Source organism: Semicossyphus pulcher, unplaced genomic scaffold, assembly GCF_022749685.1.
Source record: "Semicossyphus pulcher isolate SPU_LCO1_2020_fin unplaced genomic scaffold, fSemPul1.0.p SCAF_17, whole genome shotgun sequence".
Lineage (NCBI taxonomy): Eukaryota > Metazoa > Chordata > Actinopteri > Labriformes > Labridae > Semicossyphus > Semicossyphus pulcher.
The window spans coordinates 7231001-7252144 of record NW_027211681.1 but is presented as its reverse complement, the minus strand read 5'-3'; the positions used below and the strand labels follow the sequence as shown (position 1 = coordinate 7252144).

The 21144-nt window shown below is 41.4% G+C and overlaps 1 protein-coding gene across 1 annotated transcript in view; it reads left to right on the top strand.

The window, feature by feature from the left end:
* The window catches only part of ctnna2 (catenin (cadherin-associated protein), alpha 2), a 335256-nt gene that overhangs the window by 255652 nt on the left and 58460 nt on the right, over window positions 1-21144 (top strand). Inside the window, exon 9 of the mRNA XM_069665324.1 lies at window positions 716-868. Within this exon, the coding sequence (XP_069521425.1) occupies window positions 716-868 (153 nt within the window). The remainder of the gene's footprint in view (window positions 1-715; window positions 869-21144) is intronic.

Here is a 21144-nt window from a genome sequence, read left to right as displayed (position 1 = left end):
AACAACCACAAATAACTACATAATAATATAATGTATGGATGCATGTCCGCTAAGGGCTTCCGTATAATACAGCTTTGTAAGACCGAAGACCGAATTGTGTTAATAGTTCAGTCATATAGCTACATTTGTGTACTGCAGATTAACAACATAGTGATAACTGATGGAGGCTTTAAGACTGAAAAATGCCTCAAAACAGATAACCGGTGATGCTACTTTAATGGACGTCCCCTATAGTGTATCCTTGTCTGGCTCAGTACTTGTCTCATGTGGCTAACTCCCTCATTGTGTAAGATAAAGGACTTAAATGTTGTGCTTTCTATACCGTTCCCTCTGGCATCTCATCAGATATCCCAGTGAGTAGCATCAGGGTCCATTTACTGTCTTATAAAACAACCGGTCCCCTGCCAGTTTGGTACAAAACGATTCCATAAACAAAGATATAAGTCACAAAGTCTGCCCTAGTAAAAGGCCTTATGGGAAAAATGACACCTTACAAGCAATTTACACTCCTGCCCGTTGAGAGTTCTCCTCCTCTCCTTCAATCTCCCTCTCGCGTTTCCCCTCTCTCTGTCCTTCCACCCCATTATGTTGCTACACCAGATTCATTACAATGCTAAGTGATATGTAATCATTGCCAAATGTAATACAGTGAAGTCATCTGCAATATCATTAATAATATGACCTCTTCCCTCATCTCTCCCCCTCTGCATTCCAGTTGAGAAAGGCAGTGATGGACCACATCTCCGACTCCTTCCTGGAGACCAACGTCCCCCTGTTGGTGCTCATCGAAGCGGCGAAGAGTGGAAACGAGAAGGAAGTGAAGGAGTACGCCCAGGTGTTCCGCGAACATGCTAACAAGCTGGTGGAGGTCAGTCATGAATTATACATGGGGGCACACACATATGCCCACATCTATCTATTCTTATTCACCAGGTCAGAAACTTGAAGATTTATGTGCAAGTTATGCGCGAATATATGAGCAATGCAGGTCAAGCCGCCATAATGGGGCCCAGAAGTGAGATTTCAACACACAGAGGTATCGCTCTTACAGAGGGGTACAGACCTTCCTCATTAAATCGGCAGAGAGGTAATACAGTCTGTACTAAAGCCTTAATATACATATTCTATCTTGTGTAGGGCTCATTACATGGGTAGAATATGATCACAAGCAAAGCTATTGAGGGGAATTACATAATGGAGATGAAATATTTTACATATATACATATTGAGATTTGAGCAAACCTAATTTCCAGTATTACACATATGTAATTGAAACTTAAAAATACAATTAAAAGACGTACAATATGCACACATCCATTATTAAAATGTCACACAAGTCCACCCACACATTACTCAGCTCTTATATGCACCGTTTTTATGTCACTGCTTGAACAGCTTTTTTGCTCAGTCAGTGGCAATATGTTATTAACTTATCTTTAACGTGGCATCTTAGCAGAATCAAAGCACATCATGACTCTTGACGTACGCTTCTTCTGAACTGTTTGTGCAGACATTTGTGGCTGAAGTCTCATCGCCAACCACGACTTGAACCGTTTGAACCATTATTGACTGTTATTTTAATTTCAGAAATGACATGCTTGGCATTCAGCTCTGCCAGCACAGCTCAGACACATTGAGTAATGTTGCTGCTTGCAGCTGGAAAAAAAAGAACCCCATCCTTTTTTTCCCCCTTTTATGTGTCATTGTGATGATGCAAATCACAGTCAATCACAGCTCGGCCTCACAAAATGCTTTTATTATTATTATTGCACGTACATTATGTGACATTGTATCTCTGCTATATATATAAACCCCTTCAGTGATGTGTACCTGTGCACCTTAGAGGTGCCACACACTAAATGCGTCATCAAAAGGCAAAATATTCACAAATGTTCACCGTGTGCAAATGATAAATGGGCTGTACTTATATAGCGACCACTCAAAGCTGCTTTTACACTACATGTCACATTCACCCATTCACACACTCATGGCAGAGGCTGCTACGCAAAGTGCTCAGCTGTCAATCAGTCATCACATTCACACACCTAAGGCTATGCCACCGGGAGAAATTCGGGGTTCGATGCCTCGCCCAAGGACACTTCAACATGTAGACTGAGGGAGCTGGGGATCGAACCACCAACCTTCTGATAGAAAGATGACCGACTACCACTGAGCCACAGTCGCCCCGACCTGTGTACCTGTGTGAAGCTACAGACACTGAGATTCCTATTACTGTTTTGGCTTGGCTTTCCCCAGTTTGTCAAAACTATGAAGAAGTCTGGCTCACACTTCATGAGCATGTCTCATTTACTCATGCAAACGCATGGAAGTGCAAGCACATTGACCTCTGTAATTCAAGCTCCAAGACTTCCTTCACATCTTCATTTAACCACTTTATTTGTCAGTTTTTCTTTGCTCATAAAATAACCTGACAAAATACTCTTTTGAAGTCAACTTCCTGAAAAGAACATGAAAACTTTCTGTCGGTAAACTCTTCAATAATCGAGCAGAGACATGAAGACGACTAAACCAAAGTAAAAAAAAGTTAACGACTCACAAGGTTCAGCTCAGTTCTGGGAATCCAGGTATCTGTTAGTCTTTTGTTATTCCTTTCATGTTACTTTTCACATAATGACACAGAAACCTTGAGGGGGCGTTGAGAGTCTAGCAAATCTAAGCCAGAAGAGTGTTTTGTTGTCTGCTTTCCATGCCTAATTTACTGTTTACTCTGTTCTGACGGAATATGAGGAAATGCAGCCTCGGTCAGATGGTACTGGTACCTATCGTGGTGATGACCCAAGAAGACACCAGTGGTAAAGAAGACATGAAGCCTAAGAAAACAGACTGTTAGTCTTGAGTGATCAAGGTGACTCATAAATCTGCTGAGTAAGCCCAGATGCACTGCAGCCTCTGAAGGAAGTTCAGGGAGACGGCTGTGAAGGACTTTGGATTGTTCTCAAAGACGATCTGGCAAACCATCAGATGATTCAGAAGGCAAGTCAGGGCCTTGTACAGGCTGGTGTAGTTAAGGTAGGATAATTGATTACCCCAAATGGAGATGCTGTCTGGCAGTAAAAAGGAACCCTTTGATAAACTCTTGTTGGAAGCTACCATTTTTAAAAACAAGTGCGTTGGGCTGTACTTAAGTTATTGAGGTATCACACGGCTCAGCATTCTGGTGTTGGAAGTGAGGTTGCCCGAGTTGTGGAACAGATGACTACAGCTTATTCTGTTCATGATACTGAAGGCGTCATGCATGTTTGCTCCTTCAGTCTACATGTGTTTCGTGGACCCAGAGAAGACTGTGGTTATTCTAAGGGCTGTCTTGAGCAGGTACATTGGAAGTATGGGTTGTCATGACCTTGTATAACCACGTTAAGTGAGGACAATCCATCCCTACTCTGCCTACCTATCCATGATGCATTGGCCCCGTCTGACTTCACTGTTAAGAGGTGATATGGAAGAAGAAGTGCTAGGTTACTTAGGTCGGCTTTTTACTCTTTTCAGCTCATACTCAAAAGGGGTTTGGCACATTCATAAATATACTTTCTATTGCTTTCATAAGGGAGTTTGATAGTTCACCTCTTGGTCATTCTGTCTCGCTGTGGGGTCGCGTTAAATGTCCTGCGATAAATTCCTGCGCCCTTCAGTGGGCGTTGCCTTTTGTTCCCATGTCCCTTTCAAAGGAGCCTTTAGAACCCTTTATGTGTGCCTCTCTTAACATACCATTGCTTAAAACAGTGCTGCTGCTTCCTTTGACGTCAGCGCAGAGACTGAGTGATTTGTGTGCCCTTTTGGTTCGCCCCAGCTGTTTGCTGATGAGGGGGGATCTGACTGATGCTACACTCAAACCCTGTCCTTTGCATACAATGATGTTAGAACTTTGTTTAGCCCAAGGGCATTTTAGTTTGTTATTCTCATTATTAAAAAAAGGTGGGCGAGGTAGCATTGCATTTGCCCTGTGCAATTTTTGGTTCATTATGTAAAGCATATGGCAGCAGTGAGGCGCTTTTGTGTATGCTAAGGAGATGGAGTGTAAGCACAAGTCATTGGCTGTGCAATGGCTTATCACAAGGCTGTGTTGGAAGGCAAATTTGTTACAGCTATTTGTAATGCATCATACTGGATTTTTCTTTTGGTTTATTTAAAAAAAGGGTAGTCATGTGTTCTTAATAATATTCAGCAAACAGAACAACAGTTGCAACAGAATGAAAAGCTGTTCTTTAAAAAACGGTTGGTGAAAATAGTTGAACCAAATCTGTCTTCGACATTCTACCTGGAGAATAGAAGCAGTGAAAGCCGCTGTTCAGTGAGATGTAACTAAGGATGATCTGCACAAGGTTGTGACGACTTTTCACTTAACACAAGAGTGAATCTTGAGTTTTTTCGATTTTTGTGTACCAGGGAGACCGTCTTAGAGCCAATCCTGGCCAGAAAGCGCATGTAAACAACATGTTTTATTGGTTTGGTCCCCTTACGGCTCTTTGGCTCACCATTTCCACAGTTTGTTGGCCTGGCGACAACAGGACTCAGGGAGTGAATCAGTTTTGAAATACATCAAGCTGTAAAGTCAAAGCCGGAGCCCAAAAGTTGATCCAAATACTTGTTGGTCAATGAGTCAATGAAGACTTTTGTAGAGTCGCCGCTGCCGCTGCCCCTGCCCTTCAGTAAGTCAGAGCTCTGCAGGGTTAAATAGGTCCATTATACTGTAACTGGCAGAGCGGCGCATGCATACAAATGTTGGTTTCATGATATGATGAGGTGCTTTGTCAATTAAGTCCTAATAGAGATCTCCAGCTGTGATCGTAGAGTTACAGTTATGATGTCTTTTTGGCCAGTTAGTGGAAATGAGTGATCACTATGGTCGGACATGAACTCAGCAGTCAGATATTAAGACTTTAATTCTTTTAAACACGCTCACTAAAGGAGCAACTGGAATCACCATCAATGGAGTTTGTAATGATGATATTGGGCAAGTTTGCTCTTTTGATTTACATTATGTGCAGCACTATTTTGGAACTTTACAAATACTGTATGTAACAGTTCCTATGTATATAGTAGCTCCAGAACCTAGCAATAGCATCCATCCTACTCTCTGTCATCCAAATTATGCTTCCTCATAGTCCCAGTGTTGTACAAAAAAACATAGCACAAATTGGCACATACAGAGGAATAGCTATAAGGTGTACTGCAGAAGTCTACCCTTTTGTCAGGGTGAGCATGTACATTACAGGTCAATGCTAGCTAAATAGTTAATCCACTCAAGGCTATCCTATATACTTGGCAATACCATTGTCATTGCTGTCATCATCATTATTCGCGCCCGCACAGACGCAGTCATCATAACCAGCACCGTCTCAATCCTCTAATATATGAGGCTAATTACCATCCTGATCAATGTCACCGCAGTCGTCTCCCTGATGTCAGAGAGGAGCTGTCTTAAGCTAATAGCCCAGAGTTTGGACATGATCAGAAACAAAGTAAAAATGGCCTCTCTTCGTGTCGACTTTGTTTTTCATTTGATCCTGTTCCATTTAGCTCCAGAGTATACAATATCTCTCTTTTCTCCACCATTGTTCTCTGCTCACCTCATTGACGAGCCGCGCTCACCCCGAGGGGTATCCTAATCACATCTTACTCATTATGCCATCTTGACCAGAGAAGGAAAGCACTAATTATTATGCTTGGTTTAAAGACTTTAGCTTAAAGACATGTAATGGATCTGTGAAATGTAATGCAATGAACCTGCAATAGCCTGGAAAATGTTCTCTCTCTGTCACTCCCACAGTTACATTTTGCTTTAGTATTGGTTATGTCTTCTTTTATGCACCCTCTGCATGTGCGCAGCTTTGCAGTTATACACTTACATTCCCACACATTTGCTGACAATGATTGGATTATTTCAGCTGTCCCTGTTTGTACAAGAAAATTGGTTTAGAGTGGGGAGGTATAATAAATGTAACTAAGAGAGCATACGGACAAACAGATCCTTGTTTCATTGGTGTAACAGCATGTTTTTTTTATTAATTTCCAAGACTGACTTCTATAAGAAATATCTAATCCTAACCCATCATCACCCCAGATAGTTTCCACACAGCTTCCACTCTCTATAAATGGAGCCCTTTCATGCAGGTGCCTCTGTCTGTTTAAAATAAAATAAAATATCTCACTAAAATATTTCTCATTTTAAATATCCATCTGTGCACTCAGTATTCTCTATTTGATATTAAGTGAGACATACTCTTGCAATGTTCCAATATTGAGGCTCAGGAAAAGTTCCATCTTCCATTTTACAGTAATAACTTCTATAACTCTTTTCTTGAATATTTTATTTCCAATTTCTGAAGTTATAGACTATGTCCTTTGGCTGAGAAGTATCGCGGCAGTTATCAATATTTCCAGTCAGCTGCTCAATTGCGGCTTCTATTAATGCAGATAGTATTCTTTTTCCCAGGGCAAGTAAGACATTTTCACATACACTACCAGTCAAAAGTTTGGACACACCTTCTCATTTAATGGCTTTTCTTTGTTTTCATGACTATTTACATTGTAGATTCTCACTTAAGGCATCAAAACTCTGAATGAACACGTATGGAATGATGTAGTAAACAAAAAAGTGTGAAATAACTCAAAGCATGTTTATATTTTAGATTCTTCAAAATAGTCACCTGAAATGGTTTTTCAACAGTCTTGAAGGAGTTCCAAGAGATGCTGAGCACTTGTTGGCCCTTTTGCCTTCACTCTGCGGTCCATCTCATCTCAAACCATCTCGATTGGGTTTAGGTCAGGTGACTGTGGAGGCCAGGTCATCTGACGCAGCACTCCATCGCTCTCCTTCTTGGTCAAATAGCCCTTACACAGCCTGGAGGTGTGTTTGGGGTCATTGTCCTGTTGAAAAATAAATGATGGTCCAACTAAAGGCAAACCGGATGGGATAGCATGTCGCTGCAGGATGATGTGGTAGCCATGCTGGAATAAATCCCCAACAGTGTCACCAGCAAAGCACCCCCACACCATCACACCTCCTCCTCCATGTTTCACGGTGGGAACCATGCATGTAGAGACCATCCGTTCACCTTTTCTGCATCGCACAAAGACACAGCGGGTGGAACCAAAGATCTCAAATTAGGACTCATCAGACCAAAGCACAGATTTCCACTGGTCTAATGTCCATTCCTTGTGTTTCAAACAACAAATCTCTTCAGCTTGTTGGTTTTCCTTACTAGTGGTTTCTTAGCAGCTATTTGACCATAACAGCCTGATTCGCGAGGTCTCCTCTGAACAGTTGATGTAGAGATGTGTCTGCTACTAGAACTCTGTGTGGCATTTATCTGGGCTCTAATCTGAGGTGCTGTTAACTTGCGATTTCTGAGGCTGGTGACTCGGATGAACTTATCCTCAGCAGCAGAAGCGACTCTTGTTCTTCCTTTCCTGGGGCAGTCCTCATGTTTCGTCGTAGCGAAAAGAAGGTGTGTCCAAACTTTTGACTGGTAGTGTACATTTATATTTAAATTCTTTGCTACAGCTAATTTGTAGGTCGAACATTAGACTCTTCATGAAACTCTGAATATTCTGGACAATGAGAAATGTCCATTATTACAAGGATTCAAAAGAAATGTCCTTTGTCATGTTCCCAAACTACTGCTGCTAGAACATTTCTTAGGCCAGTCAAATCTCCAAGTATCACTAATTATATACGGCAGGGAATACAACACTCAAAATGTTAAACTAGAACAGACCACAACACTATAAACTCCATGGCCTCTCATCTAATGTTTTCCCACATCTCCTCTGGTTCCCATTAATTAATTATGTGAACAAAATCCAGAATTTGAGCGCACAAGGCCCAGACTTGTCATCCAACACAGTGCATTTCGGTCACACTCCATTTAACTCTCACCATGTGCTCCTTGCCAGGAGAGGAGAGAACAATGTCCCTTGACCACCAGAACACAAGTACATGCTCACAGATAAGTGACAGTGCTCATATTGTACTGTACATCATGTCTGTATGATTCACCATTTGCATGCAGTTTACCCCGAGAGACTGTAGAAGTGTATTGAAGCCAAGGATCGTAACATTGTATTAAATTATTGATACAGTTTTTAGTATTTCTAAATCAGCTTAATCACTTTCTTTTTTAAAACTTTAACACCATGGCTCTTTATTTTCATGATATAATGTTTTTTTAATGGATAATATAATGCATAGCAGGGGTGGGAATCACAGGGTACCTCACGGTGCGATACCGATAATATCAGGATACAGCGATTCTGCAAAAATTGATATATTGCAACCATAATGATACATCACAAACTGAGATATAGCTGTTTTCAGTCTTAATTTAAATTAGAGAACTGAACTATAAAATCATGAATTTGGATTCATGTCATAAGCGCCACAGCGAGGAGTCATGAAGTTGTGACGCGGTGAATCAAAATGACAAGGAAATCTGTTTAGAGCGCCATAAATTCGTAAATTAAATAGCAATATTTGGCGCCAGCGTATCTAAATTGTATTGCTGAGTCAGGACGACGATATATCGCCTTATCGATATTTTGTCCCACCCAGTGACAAATGGATGACGTGTCTCCATCTGCTCCCATTGTACGAAAGTGATGCCAAAATAGCCCCCGTGATAGGCGCTGCCATCTTGCGATAGTGACGTCATTTGCAGCCAGAGACTGCGCAGTAGAGATCGGTGGGCGAAGCGGCCGCAGCCACTTGTGTTGAACAGCAGAACAGCTTCTTGTGTTGGTCTGAAGCAAACGTTCACAGATATGGAAACTTCAGTCACTGTAGTGATTGTCTTAGTTACGTTTCCTCTCACTGATCGTCCTCTACTCTGCTAATCCAGAACAGATCGGCTGCAGGAGCCGTATTTGTCAACAGGCTGTCAATCATCTTTTTTACAGCATCACATAACTAATTAAAAATAAACTTTGACTCATGTCCCATTTGTTAACATGGAGGAGGTGGGTTCTATGACCTATACTGCAGCCAGTCAGCAGGGGGTGCTCGAAATGTTTTGGCTTCACTTTTAGGGCCCTGTCATGTCGTCCATCTTTTTAAACAGTCTATGTTATATATCAGATGTAACCGTACCCAACTCTACTGGCTTTACTCTCCTTCCCTAGTTTTTCTGCATGTCCGTATGTACTTGTCATCCATCTCTCCCCTGTTTAGATGAATACCCGCCAACCCTCCATCTTCGCATCCCTACATCCTCCTCTTTCATTGATGCTGCAGGCCTGAGCTCTCCATTAAATTAGTGCTACCCACACAGATACGCTCTCGCTAATTCAAACTCGAGATGAATATCCAATCTTGTAAAGTTACCATGGTTCCTTTTTTATTGCCACTGCAGTGAGAGATGTATACGTGCCAGCAATTCTTTGACATCTAAAGGACGTTATGCTCCATCACTATTCTAATGTCAGAAGGAGGTTTTCCTCCGACCTTGACTCCATCTTTCTCTTGTGGTGTTATGAAAGACTCTTCTATTCCTGTCTTATCTCCAACGGGACTCTATCTATGCAACACTCCCTACAATCAAGTGCAGAATTGCTTAATGGCTAAACAGCTCTTTGGTAAATGTGAGCAATGTACTGTGCTTGACAGGGCTGCTTTGCTAATGTCATTGCCTTTGCAAGCGTATTATGCTGTTTTGATGATGGTTAACCCTCTTGTAGTGTGCATTTATTTGGATCTTTTGTGAATCCCTTAATACACGACTTTAAAGGTGTTAATTAAAACCTTGTAGGTGCTGCAATAACTGCTCAACCACTGCACAACTAAGTTTCAAGAAAATGTAGTATTTACTGTCTCAGAATGGCGGTGTGTGATCTGTGGTGGTAAAGCTCGCTCCTACATATTTACCTCAAGCTTTGTTCTTCCCTTTACCCTCATCAGTTCATTAGCTTTTCCTCCTTTGGATTTACAGCAGTGACCTTACTTTAGACACGAGAAGATTCAAGGGGAAAGACATTCCTCCAGTGATTATGCATAATCAATACGAAGTTGAATGTAACCGATACTGAGTTGGCCTTCGGGGCTCAGCGACATGAGACAGACTGCAGCAGTAAATATTATTCTGGGGGACACTGCATTAAGCACTTTACTGGACGGTTAACTGGGAAGTGGATGGATCACGGCTGGAACAGGTCTATTTGTGATGACCCCAACCTTTATGCCAACATTAATCCTGTCTTTTCCTTGAAAGTTATTAGTCTCTTTGGAAATCTGCCTTTTGAAGACGTAGCCACTGGAATGCATAAGATACATCATGCCAATCCATCTCAGGGAGAGTGTTATTTTATGGTTAGCTCTAAGACAAAAAAAAAGTCAGGATTCTTGGAATAAAACCTTTGAATGAGTAAAAAGAAAATCTTTCATATTTTTAACTCTCAACAATATGGAATTTTATGGAGTACAGACATTTGTACATAAGGCAAAGAAACAGTGGGATGGGTCAAACAAGGACCTTTTCTCATCAGTTTACCCACAAATATAGACCCTAAAATATTTAGTCTTCAAAGACTGTGCGACCTTTGTGGAAAATATCACAAGGAGCGCCCAGTTAGTAACACGTTTTCCATTACCTGGCAGTGGTTGGTCTGCCGGAGAGGGTAGGCGGAGCTAACGCAACGTAAAGCGGCTGCTTTTCCGGTCTCTACAAGTGTTGCGAGTAAACAGTAATCTACTATGGCTGAACAAACAAAGAAAAGATCGATGACTACAGATACAACTTCAAAAATAAGCGAAAATCCAAAGAAAAAGAAATTCGACACTCAGATGAAGGCAAACAGTCTAAAAAGGAAAGTGACCGTCAGCAAGGAAAATCAAGAGTTATAACCGGACCGTGGACGTCACACATGACGACACTGTCTGGATATCTGCTCCTGCAATTACCGTTTATCGCCACAGGTGCCGCCAAAAAGAACAAAACTGAGCTCTTCGAGATTACCACTTCAGAGTTTCCAACCTCTCTGCAGTAAGAATCCAAACAGATATGAAAACCAATGCAAATTGAATAATGTACAAAGGTTGTTTAAGAGCTTCCACTATGCTGAATAAGAATAATAATTGTACGGACTGCAACAAGTGCTGTGTCCCAACAGTGCATTAGGAACCACAGGGGAACAAAACAACCCAACCTTACAATGGACCATTCTTGTATATCTCTGACTGCCGGGCTTCTTCCCGTGCTTTCATTTTATTTAAAGAATAGTTCGTAATGGTTTTAGAGCTCTCGCTGATTCATCTGATTGCCTGTGGCTTTTTTTCCCCCTGAAGGCCCTGTACTTTTTGTGGTCACCTCTGAGTGCTTCAAGTTGAAATGAGCTCAGTGTTTGAGAGAGATGCTCGGCTCATCAGTGTTATTTTTCATGTCCAGTCACACTACAGGAGATGAGACTTAAAACTATTGTTTATGATGAAGGAAATGGGGGGAAAACTCACATTACCACAACAAAGAGGGACAAAACTGCTTGATGGAGGCGCAACGGGTGGACACTGAATCTGCCTTGTACTTTAGCAACTTGTTGTAGTAGGAGGAGTTTTTGTAACTTTATATTTCCCTCTGGTAATAAAGCATACAGCAGTGCTACACAACCAACATACTTACATTATACAAACTTTACCCAGCACTTGTAAGAGTCTCTAAGTGATTTTGTGGTACTTGTTACTTATGCCTCTCAGTGCTTTCCTGCCTATCAAAGACATTTAGTGGTTCTGCATCTGAGTTTGTAAAACATTGCAGGGCATGTCAGGACAGAAAGTAAGCAGTCAATTCAGTACATTAGCATGTGGCATGTCTCTGAGGAAACGAACAAAATAGATTTTTAAAGTAAAGGGTGTTTCTAAAAAAAAAAAGCACAGTGGGCCGCATCATCAGGAAATGAAAAGAACGAGCTCAGAGACTTAGTGGTGATTGAACCATCTGGGCAAGCAGGTCCTTGGTGGGAGACAAAGGTCAGGGAGTATCATGTGCTGACAATATCCCTGATATCCCCTGAGACCTGTTGCCATTCTGATAACACTGGAGAGTTCTTCGGCGAGGACAGGAAATCTTCTGTAAGTTCAGCTATGCATATCTTAAAGATTGGCACTGAGAGATCAGATATATTGGCCTATAGAATCAAGACAAGCACAATCATTGATCTAGTTATTTGCAGCCATTTATTAAGTTGCAGTGGTTACAAGATAAAGGCCTTACTTTATAACCAATTTTTTCACACTTTAAGGCCAGGGGGATTTGGGATACTTGGAGAGAGGGAAGTGTTTGAGTTGTTAAGAGATGCTACAAACAGAGGTCAGAAGGTTTCCAAGGGGACAGGCCTATGATTTACATTTTATTCAATGTCTAACATTAACCTACATGCAGAACAAAGCCAACAACAATTGGGTCAGTCTTACAAAATAAACAGAGTAAAGAAAAATTGTATGAAAAACAATAAAACCAATGACAGAATAATGACACGAGACGCTGCTCGACAATAACAAACACAGCAACAAAGTGTGCAATGTAGGTAGTTCCTCACCACACAAACCAAAGGTAGCGAGAGCATTAGAGAGTATCAACAGCTTGATCCTTTGGGCCTGTTCCATTCTGACACCTCGGTTTGTACCTCTAATGGCCCTATTCAGATGGGGGGTAGACACTCCGTCTGCATACCCGCTTGGATCTCGGGGTCTCACTGCGCTCGTGTTAATAGACAGGCACACAAGCGCTCCGCGAGCAAACGCAAGGTAACCACGGAAACGGCTTCTGTGCACTACTTTATCCCTGCCGGTACAACTGTATTTTCTCTATAGGCTATAACAAATAGCTAAATTAGCATAAATTAGCACTGTTACCAACTAACGTAACATATAGCCTGGCTTAAGTTAAAACGAACGTTACATCACCTGATGCATCCAGTCTTGTGCCAATGCCCGGCCCTCCTGTTTATGGCCCGGTAACTGTTTACAAAGTGGTTATATATCCCTGGGAACTCACATACAGCAAGGATCAGTCTCTTATCCATTGTGATTTTTGCGGTTACTACTGCGCGTCGCGTCGAAAGAAGTTGAAGAACTTTCAACTCTGGCAGTGGCAAGCGCGTGCGTGAGACAAGCACGGCCTCACAGGATTGCGCCCGCCCTCCTCGCTGTCTGAAAAGACCTTAATGATGGAGAGGCAGCACTCCTTTTTCAAATGGTAACATTTCACTTTGTTCATGACTGCAGAAGAAGCTCATGCTATCACTGAAACATACATCCAATAAGCACATTTTAAGATGTGATTGTTAAAACGCAACCCAATCTTTAATCCAAATAACACAACCAGAAGACAGAAGACAACATCACTCACTCCAGGGGACACACCGCGAGGACATTCTTGTTACGCTATGGTCTGTGACTCATGTAGTTATTGAAGTCTGTTTGTCCGTATGTGATGTTAGAGAATGAAAACGTTTTTGTAATGGGACGATAAGCGTGTCCCAACTGTGTTTGACCACATTCATCATTTTTTAGTGTTACTTGGAAACAGTTTCCATTGTTGCCTGTGCTACTTGCAACATTCTGTGCTGGTTTATTTTTTTGCAAGTTGCAGTGCATTGAGCTCTCAAGGCCACCGTAAGAACAAAAGAAGGAAAAAAAGATAGGTCAGGCAACTCAACGACAAAGAATACCGAGAGTCAAGAACATGTACACAATGTCAGATTGACAGAATGTTTAGTAGCACCCAATGAAATGCAAAGAGAAGGGTTAGAAAGGATTTCCAATTCAATGTAACATCTACATCAGAGTTCATAAATGTTGCTCTTTAACTTAAACAATAATTCTTCCCTTTGGCTGCAAAAGGCGAGATACTGCTTTACAGCCAAACACATGCCTGTAGGCTGCTTTGTCTTTATCAATTGCATCGTAAGACTTATTTGAAATGGTGTTAGAAGGTGCAAGAGAGTTTACCAGACCAAAAACATTCAGTGGTGGATGTTACAGATTTATCTGAGAAACAGTAAGGACTGCAATATTGAGTGGGAAATAAAGAAGATCCATTCACCACCTTATTTTCCCTCAGCAGTCATTACTGACAGCAGTGAATTAAGAGCGGTCTTAACAAGACTTAACTTTGATGTACGGTGATCAATATCACTACAGGCCACAACCAGTAAGTCCCAGTCAATGGGAGATTCCCACTGCAAGGTAGCAACTGCTTCAACTGGATGACTAGAAAGGTGTTCATTCCATTACATTTCTCTGACCGCTGTGGTGACTTTACTGATTATAATTTTCCATTCAAACAAACATATAAATATAATATAATCCCACTGGGAACTTCTGGGTTAGAAAAAGTAATCCCACCTTAAACCAGGCAGAAACTTATTAGTTTACCACATTGCTCTTCAGTTAAGCAATATCACACGAGAGGGCGTGCTGTTGCACTGAATATCAGCATGGCTGTGACCCTGAAATTAAACTCTCCGGATCCGTCTCCGGCGCGTTCCGTGTGCGCCGCAACCTCTGGAGTTGATCGCTCCCGTTCAAGTCAATGCTCGTGTTTCCACAGCTCGCGCCGCGTCTCTCCGCTCTGCTGAGTCTATTTTTGAAGAAGGCCGCTTCAAGCACGTGTCAAGCTGAACAGCGCAGATCGTTCCAAACAGAAAGTCACACATGAAAACAGCCAACAGCATCCGGTCATTTAAAAATAAAACGTGATCAATCTTGTCAAAGACCATCTGCTGTGATGTTATTAAACATTATCCGACACCTGAGGCACAGTGATAGTTTAAAGTCCCAGTGATGTTGTACTCCATATCAGCACTTAAAGAATGCCTCTTGGCCAATCAGATTACTTCGTATCACCACTACAGTTATCATAAAACTGATAGATTAACAGGAGAGGGTGGGACAGAGCTGTGTGCACTTGGCGCCTTCTCTTCCATAAGCTTTAATGTAAAGTCGGTACAAATAGGAGCTTGAATTGTGCAGAGAATTGCTAAATAATAGTTTATTTTATTGTTACCTTCTTATGTTGGATACAAATCACAGAATGGCATTGAAACAACAGTTTTGTACCAGTAAAATGCAACACCAACAATCAGAATCATAATAAACTAAACAGATACTCTGCTTGCAATAATAATTAATTTAACTTGGACTAAAAATACACCCTGACATTTGTCAATTTTTCCTCTTGGCTTCTTTGTTAATTTCCCTGTGACTCAGTCCAAGTGACTTGGAGGAAATTGGTCATCCGCTGTTTTTCTGATGAATTACAACTATGCCCTAGGATGCAATCAGCCAATCCTTTAACCTCGAGCTGACATTTATATTCTTCGTGTTACATCTCTGGTGTCCCTCAAAGGGGAAAACAGAGATAAACAAATGGAAATGATACCAGCATCAAGCATGTATTCACAAAAGACTTCTCCCCCCCCCCTAACTCTTCCCTGCAGGCTTAGGCGAGTCAACTCAAGGGTCGATTATCTCCCACAGAAAGCATGACTCTTTTGCAATGTTTGTGTGACACATCTCACCAAACCTTGCCCCAACAAATTGCCAAGAGGATAAGCTTAGCTCGGAGACAAAAAGCGTCAGCATTCCCGCTAAGAAGTGGGATGGCTTCTGTTGAGGTGCAACATGACAAGGAGCGGCGCAATTCCTGTCATGTTGTTGAGATATGACGCTAAGTGGATTACACGAGATTAAGTATGACAAAAGAGACAGCAAAAGAGGAATAAGACTTGACATATAGAAGCATGCTTCCGTGCCTTGAACAAGAAGACTTCCTGTGGTAATATGATATATAGCCAAGCATAAATCCTTAATTATGTCATGTACCATGGGGGCTTAGTCATATCACTTTAGATGTCCCATAATGCATTTATGCCTCCGATTCATGTATCATCTTCAGTTTTCAGGGATGTGAACAATGCAGTGTTCCAATAGGCAGGATGTCCAGACATAATGTGGAGACGATGGTTAAACGGATTGTACCTCATTAGTCATCTAATGATTTATGTTCTGTATTCATGAGGACAAAGCTCTAAAAATCTAGTGAGGAAAAGAATAGATGATGACCTTGAACTCAATGTCATGTTGCCTGAGAATTCATACAATTATAATACATTTGCAGCATTAATTGGGACCTCTATTATGGATTAATCAATGACGTGAGCGCTAAAAACTATAACCTACAACTTTGCAATGCAGTCACTCTGTGGTTATGCTCGAGCCTGATATAAAGCATTGGAATAAGTGTTTTATAGCATTAAGGAACATACATAAAGACAGTTTTTTTTTAGTTGTACACCAATTAACGAAGAACCTTAGTTCGTTATTGATTCTTTAAAGGGCATGGACTTTCTATTTGGAGTCAACAGTGGCTTATGTAACCTTCATAATTAATCTTGTGCAATCTTTTAAATATGAAACATAGTAGTGATGACAAGCCAGGGGCGTGTGCCCTTACACATAAAGATCACGGTTTTCTGCTCTTACTAAGTAACAGGGTAGAAGTAAATGCTAGCTCCCAAATGGGAGTCAGTGTGATGCCACTGGTTATTACCCATCAGGCTCAAGCATTCCTTACTTGCATGCTAAGAAACTTCAATTAATGTCTGTTTTTATATTATTCACAGTGAAGGAGCACTCTATCCTTATTAAGTCCAAGGTGTACACACAGATACATTTAGCTTCATAGTGAATGTTATTCCACTCACACGTGTACGGTTATGAGGAATCATGTCACACGTCCAGGTAGCAAGATGTCAAAACAACATCCAGGAGGCGGTGCACCAAGCATTCAATCGTTCAAAGGTATTCGGCCTCTCGGTGGATGAAGACATAGTCTTAGTGTTTAAAGCTGCGTATGATAGTGTCCTTTTTGTCACTTTCATTAGATGTCGCCAAAATTAGAAATCTTGAGCTCCTGTACGTTAAAAGTTGCTTCCAACAAACTGCATATAAATACAATTGGTAAAGATAGCAGTAGTAAGTGTATAAGGCTAATCTCTATTTAGAGATTCTACATAGAAATGTAGAATCTGTGGGCAGGGACGTGGATTTCCGGGAAGGCAAATGTTCTGTTTGAACTACACCTGTAGTCCGAGTAATATTGACCAATCACGTATCAGCAGGCTGCGGCGTATGCAGGAAAAACAGTCCGCGAGGAGAGCGGAAGCAGGGGGAGCGTAATCCGCCTTAATGACATCCCGGCTCCCATCAGCATCATCTGACGGCGATTTAGCTTCTTATTAATCTCTACAAACAGACATCTTCATGCTAACAGCTAACAATCTGTTCTAGATCTAAAATTTAACTATCAAGAAAGCCATTTAGGGTTCAGATTTCCCGACTTCCTCAAATGCATCAGATCGGTCCGACCTCTGTTTGACAAACGAGCATTTTAAAAGTTTTCCTCTCCTCTTGAGGACAGGTCTTTCTTTAAAGGTAAGACCCGTTAATAACAAGTAAATCACAAGAAAACTGTTTCTGTTTCTGTAACAATGCAGCAAGCGGAAAAGGAAGTCTCGACGGGAAGTCGATTATCCCTTACCGCCCCGGCACGTTCACCTGTGTCCACAGAGGCTATATCGTCTCAGACTATAGCCAATGGGATCCGAGGTTGGTATTAGGCAGACTGGGGGTCAACAGTTTAAGTTAATGTTTTATTTCAGTTGCAAATGCAGGACCCATTATTGTGCTCCACTCATAAAGTAATCACAACATTTAAGCCATCTGCCTGGTTACCTGTTTGCAGGTGAACACTCATGTCTAATGGGGATTTAACGAGCCACAATGGGCAATGAGATCGGTCTGTTCATATGAAATGGATCAGCAGACAACCTACGCTCCCATGTACGCACAGAAGAGGCCATAATTTTCCATTTTTCTCGTCTCTCTTCCATTGATGTAAAGACCTTCACTTGCCATCTTTTGTCTATTAAAATTAATCATCCATAGAGCTAGTAATTGATGGTAAGGGAAGCACATAGGACTCTCTGGCAGCTTATTTCAAAGTGAAAATTGAATCTTTGTACCTGCTGATGGGTATTTTTAAAGAGAGTTCCTAAACTCAATGCTGAGAGGGCCCAGCCCAAAGATAGATAAATATAGCTCTGGCTGGAGAAGAAATACATTTGGCAAAATGGAAATCAGCTGTGCCAAATACATCTCCGCTTTCAATAACAACTTTGGCCAAAAAAACAAATAAGAGTGCTTCGGAAGAGATTTCCAATTATTTCCTTTTTCAAATCGTAGCAGCCCTCCCACAAGAGGTCTGCCCAGATCCATATTATTAGTTTTATAGATTTGACCACAAGTGTAGCAGTGGTTCTCTGAAAGCTTAGATTGATTGGGGATATTGACTTCTCTTCCAGTTCCTCACTCAACCTGTTCACTGTCAGCATTGCTAATACACCAAACCAGGGGTGTAACTCTTTTCCTGTGGCTCATCAATTCAACGACCTCTTGATAAAAGGGTAAATTAAACCACGTCCCACAGCCATTTTACCTCACCGACAGCAGGTTAATGGCTCATCAAGAGTCTGTTCTCTCTCCTGAAACGGATCTTCTCATTCCGTGCCCGCTCGTCCTTACACAGCTCTATTGACGACATTGTGCTGCGAGTGTGTGCGGACCATCACAGATTTTTCTACCAGCGTTTGCACTCGCTTACAAATTTCAGTTTTAAAACTTAGAGGTACACGAGGCCAGCTGGCGACCTAGCGTGCGTGGTTTTGGTGCAGAGTCGGAGTCAGAGAGGGATGAAAAGAAACGGAGACCTCAGAGACTCAAGAGCAACAAACAAAGAAGTTCAGTTTTCTGGCTTCATCATCACAGATCTGACCAGTGGCGGCAGTGGGAGGTGTGGGATTATCAAGGGTTGGTGCAGCAGTAATGAAGGATCTCCCAGAAGACACAAACTGGCCATAGGCTCCTAATAAACCGGGGGAATTTGTGCAAGCACACAGGTGGAAGAGAGGAGAACAAAATAGATATCAGTTCATCCTGCAGGCTGCAGCCAGGACTGTCTTACATGACAGCACAGGGCTTTCACTTTGTGAGATATGGGACAACTCGAGGGAAATTTAAGGGCTAATATTTGTCTGTTAATGCACAAAAGATTAACACTGAAATCGTTGGTTGTTGATGCTGCGATTTTTGTTAATATTTTTTTTTAAATATTATTTTGTTTATGAATTAATTTTAGTATATTATGGTAGATTTGAGTTAGTTATGCTTAAAAAAGATTGTAATATACAGAGGAAGAGCTTTTTCTTTTTTTTTACAAAATTAAAACACTTTTATGTGTGTATTTTCTTTTCTGTATTTCTAAACCTGACTTAAATTCAAAGTTAAAGCTCCTGTGAGGAGTTTTTCACTGGTTATGAAACAGACTGAAATTAATTCTGGTTACTCTATATGACCTACAAAAGCAAACCAGACCATCAGCGACAAGATTGATTATTTCTATATAGTTATTTTTAACGCCTGAAACTGCTGGCGGGGTGTAGGTGTCAGACGAAGTGAGTAACTGCACGGTGCCTTTGTTTACATTTACCAGGGCAACAATTTAAAGTGAGTGATACATGTTACAGTTAAAGAAAGCAGGATGAGATTTTTTTGTTTAAAAACCACCACTTAAGCATGTACAGGACGAAATCTGCAAAAAGAGAAGAGGGACGGCTTTGTCCACAGGGGGCGCCAAAATCAACACAAACCAATAGTTCCTCACAGCAGCTTTAACGCTCACATGACTCAAAAACAGCAATCATAGAATTGTGTCTCTGTGTCAGTATTTTAACATGGGAAAAAGTGAATACAAAAATCAGCTTGCATAATGTGATAATGAGTCATTTCAAAAGAAAATCTCAACACTGAATATTGTTAAATACAACACAATTTAATCTCTAATAGGACACAGTTTGACTTGCTTCATCAAATCACTGCTGGCAGCTTTAATTGTTCATCATCTGACTGAAGAAGCCATTGTTAGCACCAGACTTTGCAGATGACTGTAGTTTTTCATGTCAAAAGAACAAACTGAGCGTGCATAAGCGGTTTTTATCGGTTTATTATAGGTGCAGAACATCGTTGATCCATGATTAGAAATAACTATGTTACCACTGGGTACACTGACTTTAAGTCCCTTATCTTTGATTACTAAGTACAAGTGACTGTAACTGATCGTCTGTCTCACTAATTGTAACTTAAGATATTTGGTCGTCTTATTTTTTCAAACATAATCTTCAGCTAAAATTTCCCAGCCCCTCTCTGTCTCACTGCAAAATCCCATGTTTACCTTTCGCCTCAGCCTTGCTACTTAAATCTAGAACAATCTTCCTCTGTGATGCGACTGCAAAAAAACAAGAAGCGCTCGACTAGCACCGAGCTGGATTGCAAATGCGGAAGTGCACCAATTCTCGAAGGAGCTGCTCCACAGCCCCAGCTCCCCTTCCCCGAGGTGGAAAGCCCTAGTTTGAGTGTTCACTTACATCATCAAAGGGCCCCTCTGTCTCATGTAATATTAACATGTGCTAAATCAGTGGCAAACAGCAGCAGCAATGTTTACACAGCATTAGCACAGGCTTGCAAAGCCACATAGAGAGAGGCTGTCTTTGTGTTCACAAATTAGGAGGCTCTGACACCCATGGGAGGCGACGAGATTATAGAATACAGACTTTGGGCTCACTGTTTTACAAGATGGCTGATTTAGAAACACTGCATCTGTTCTCTGCAGGAGAGCAGCTTTTCAGATAATTCCATAAGTGATAACTGAAGCGATATGATTTGCACTTATTATTTCTCCTTTTGCTACATTATGTGATAGGAACGCAATCTTCAGAAGACCACGTTCTTTGTAATAAGCAGAAGAATGTTCCCGCTAGTTTGAAGGACAGGTAGAAGCAGCGTGGGTGATCATGAGAGGACATGCAGGAACCTTCATCTGTAAGCTGCGTGTCACTTTGCCACGGGCTTAAATCTAATAATCAGAAAGCTTTCGAGGTGAAGTGGGCTGTCACCGTGGAGTCAAATCTGCTGGAAATTAAGTCCATTAATCACATGGTGCTTCATTTAGTCCCTTTCTACATACAGCTCTAAAGTGTATCTGCGCGGGGGGGGGGGTCGGAGAGAATGGGGGGCCTCAG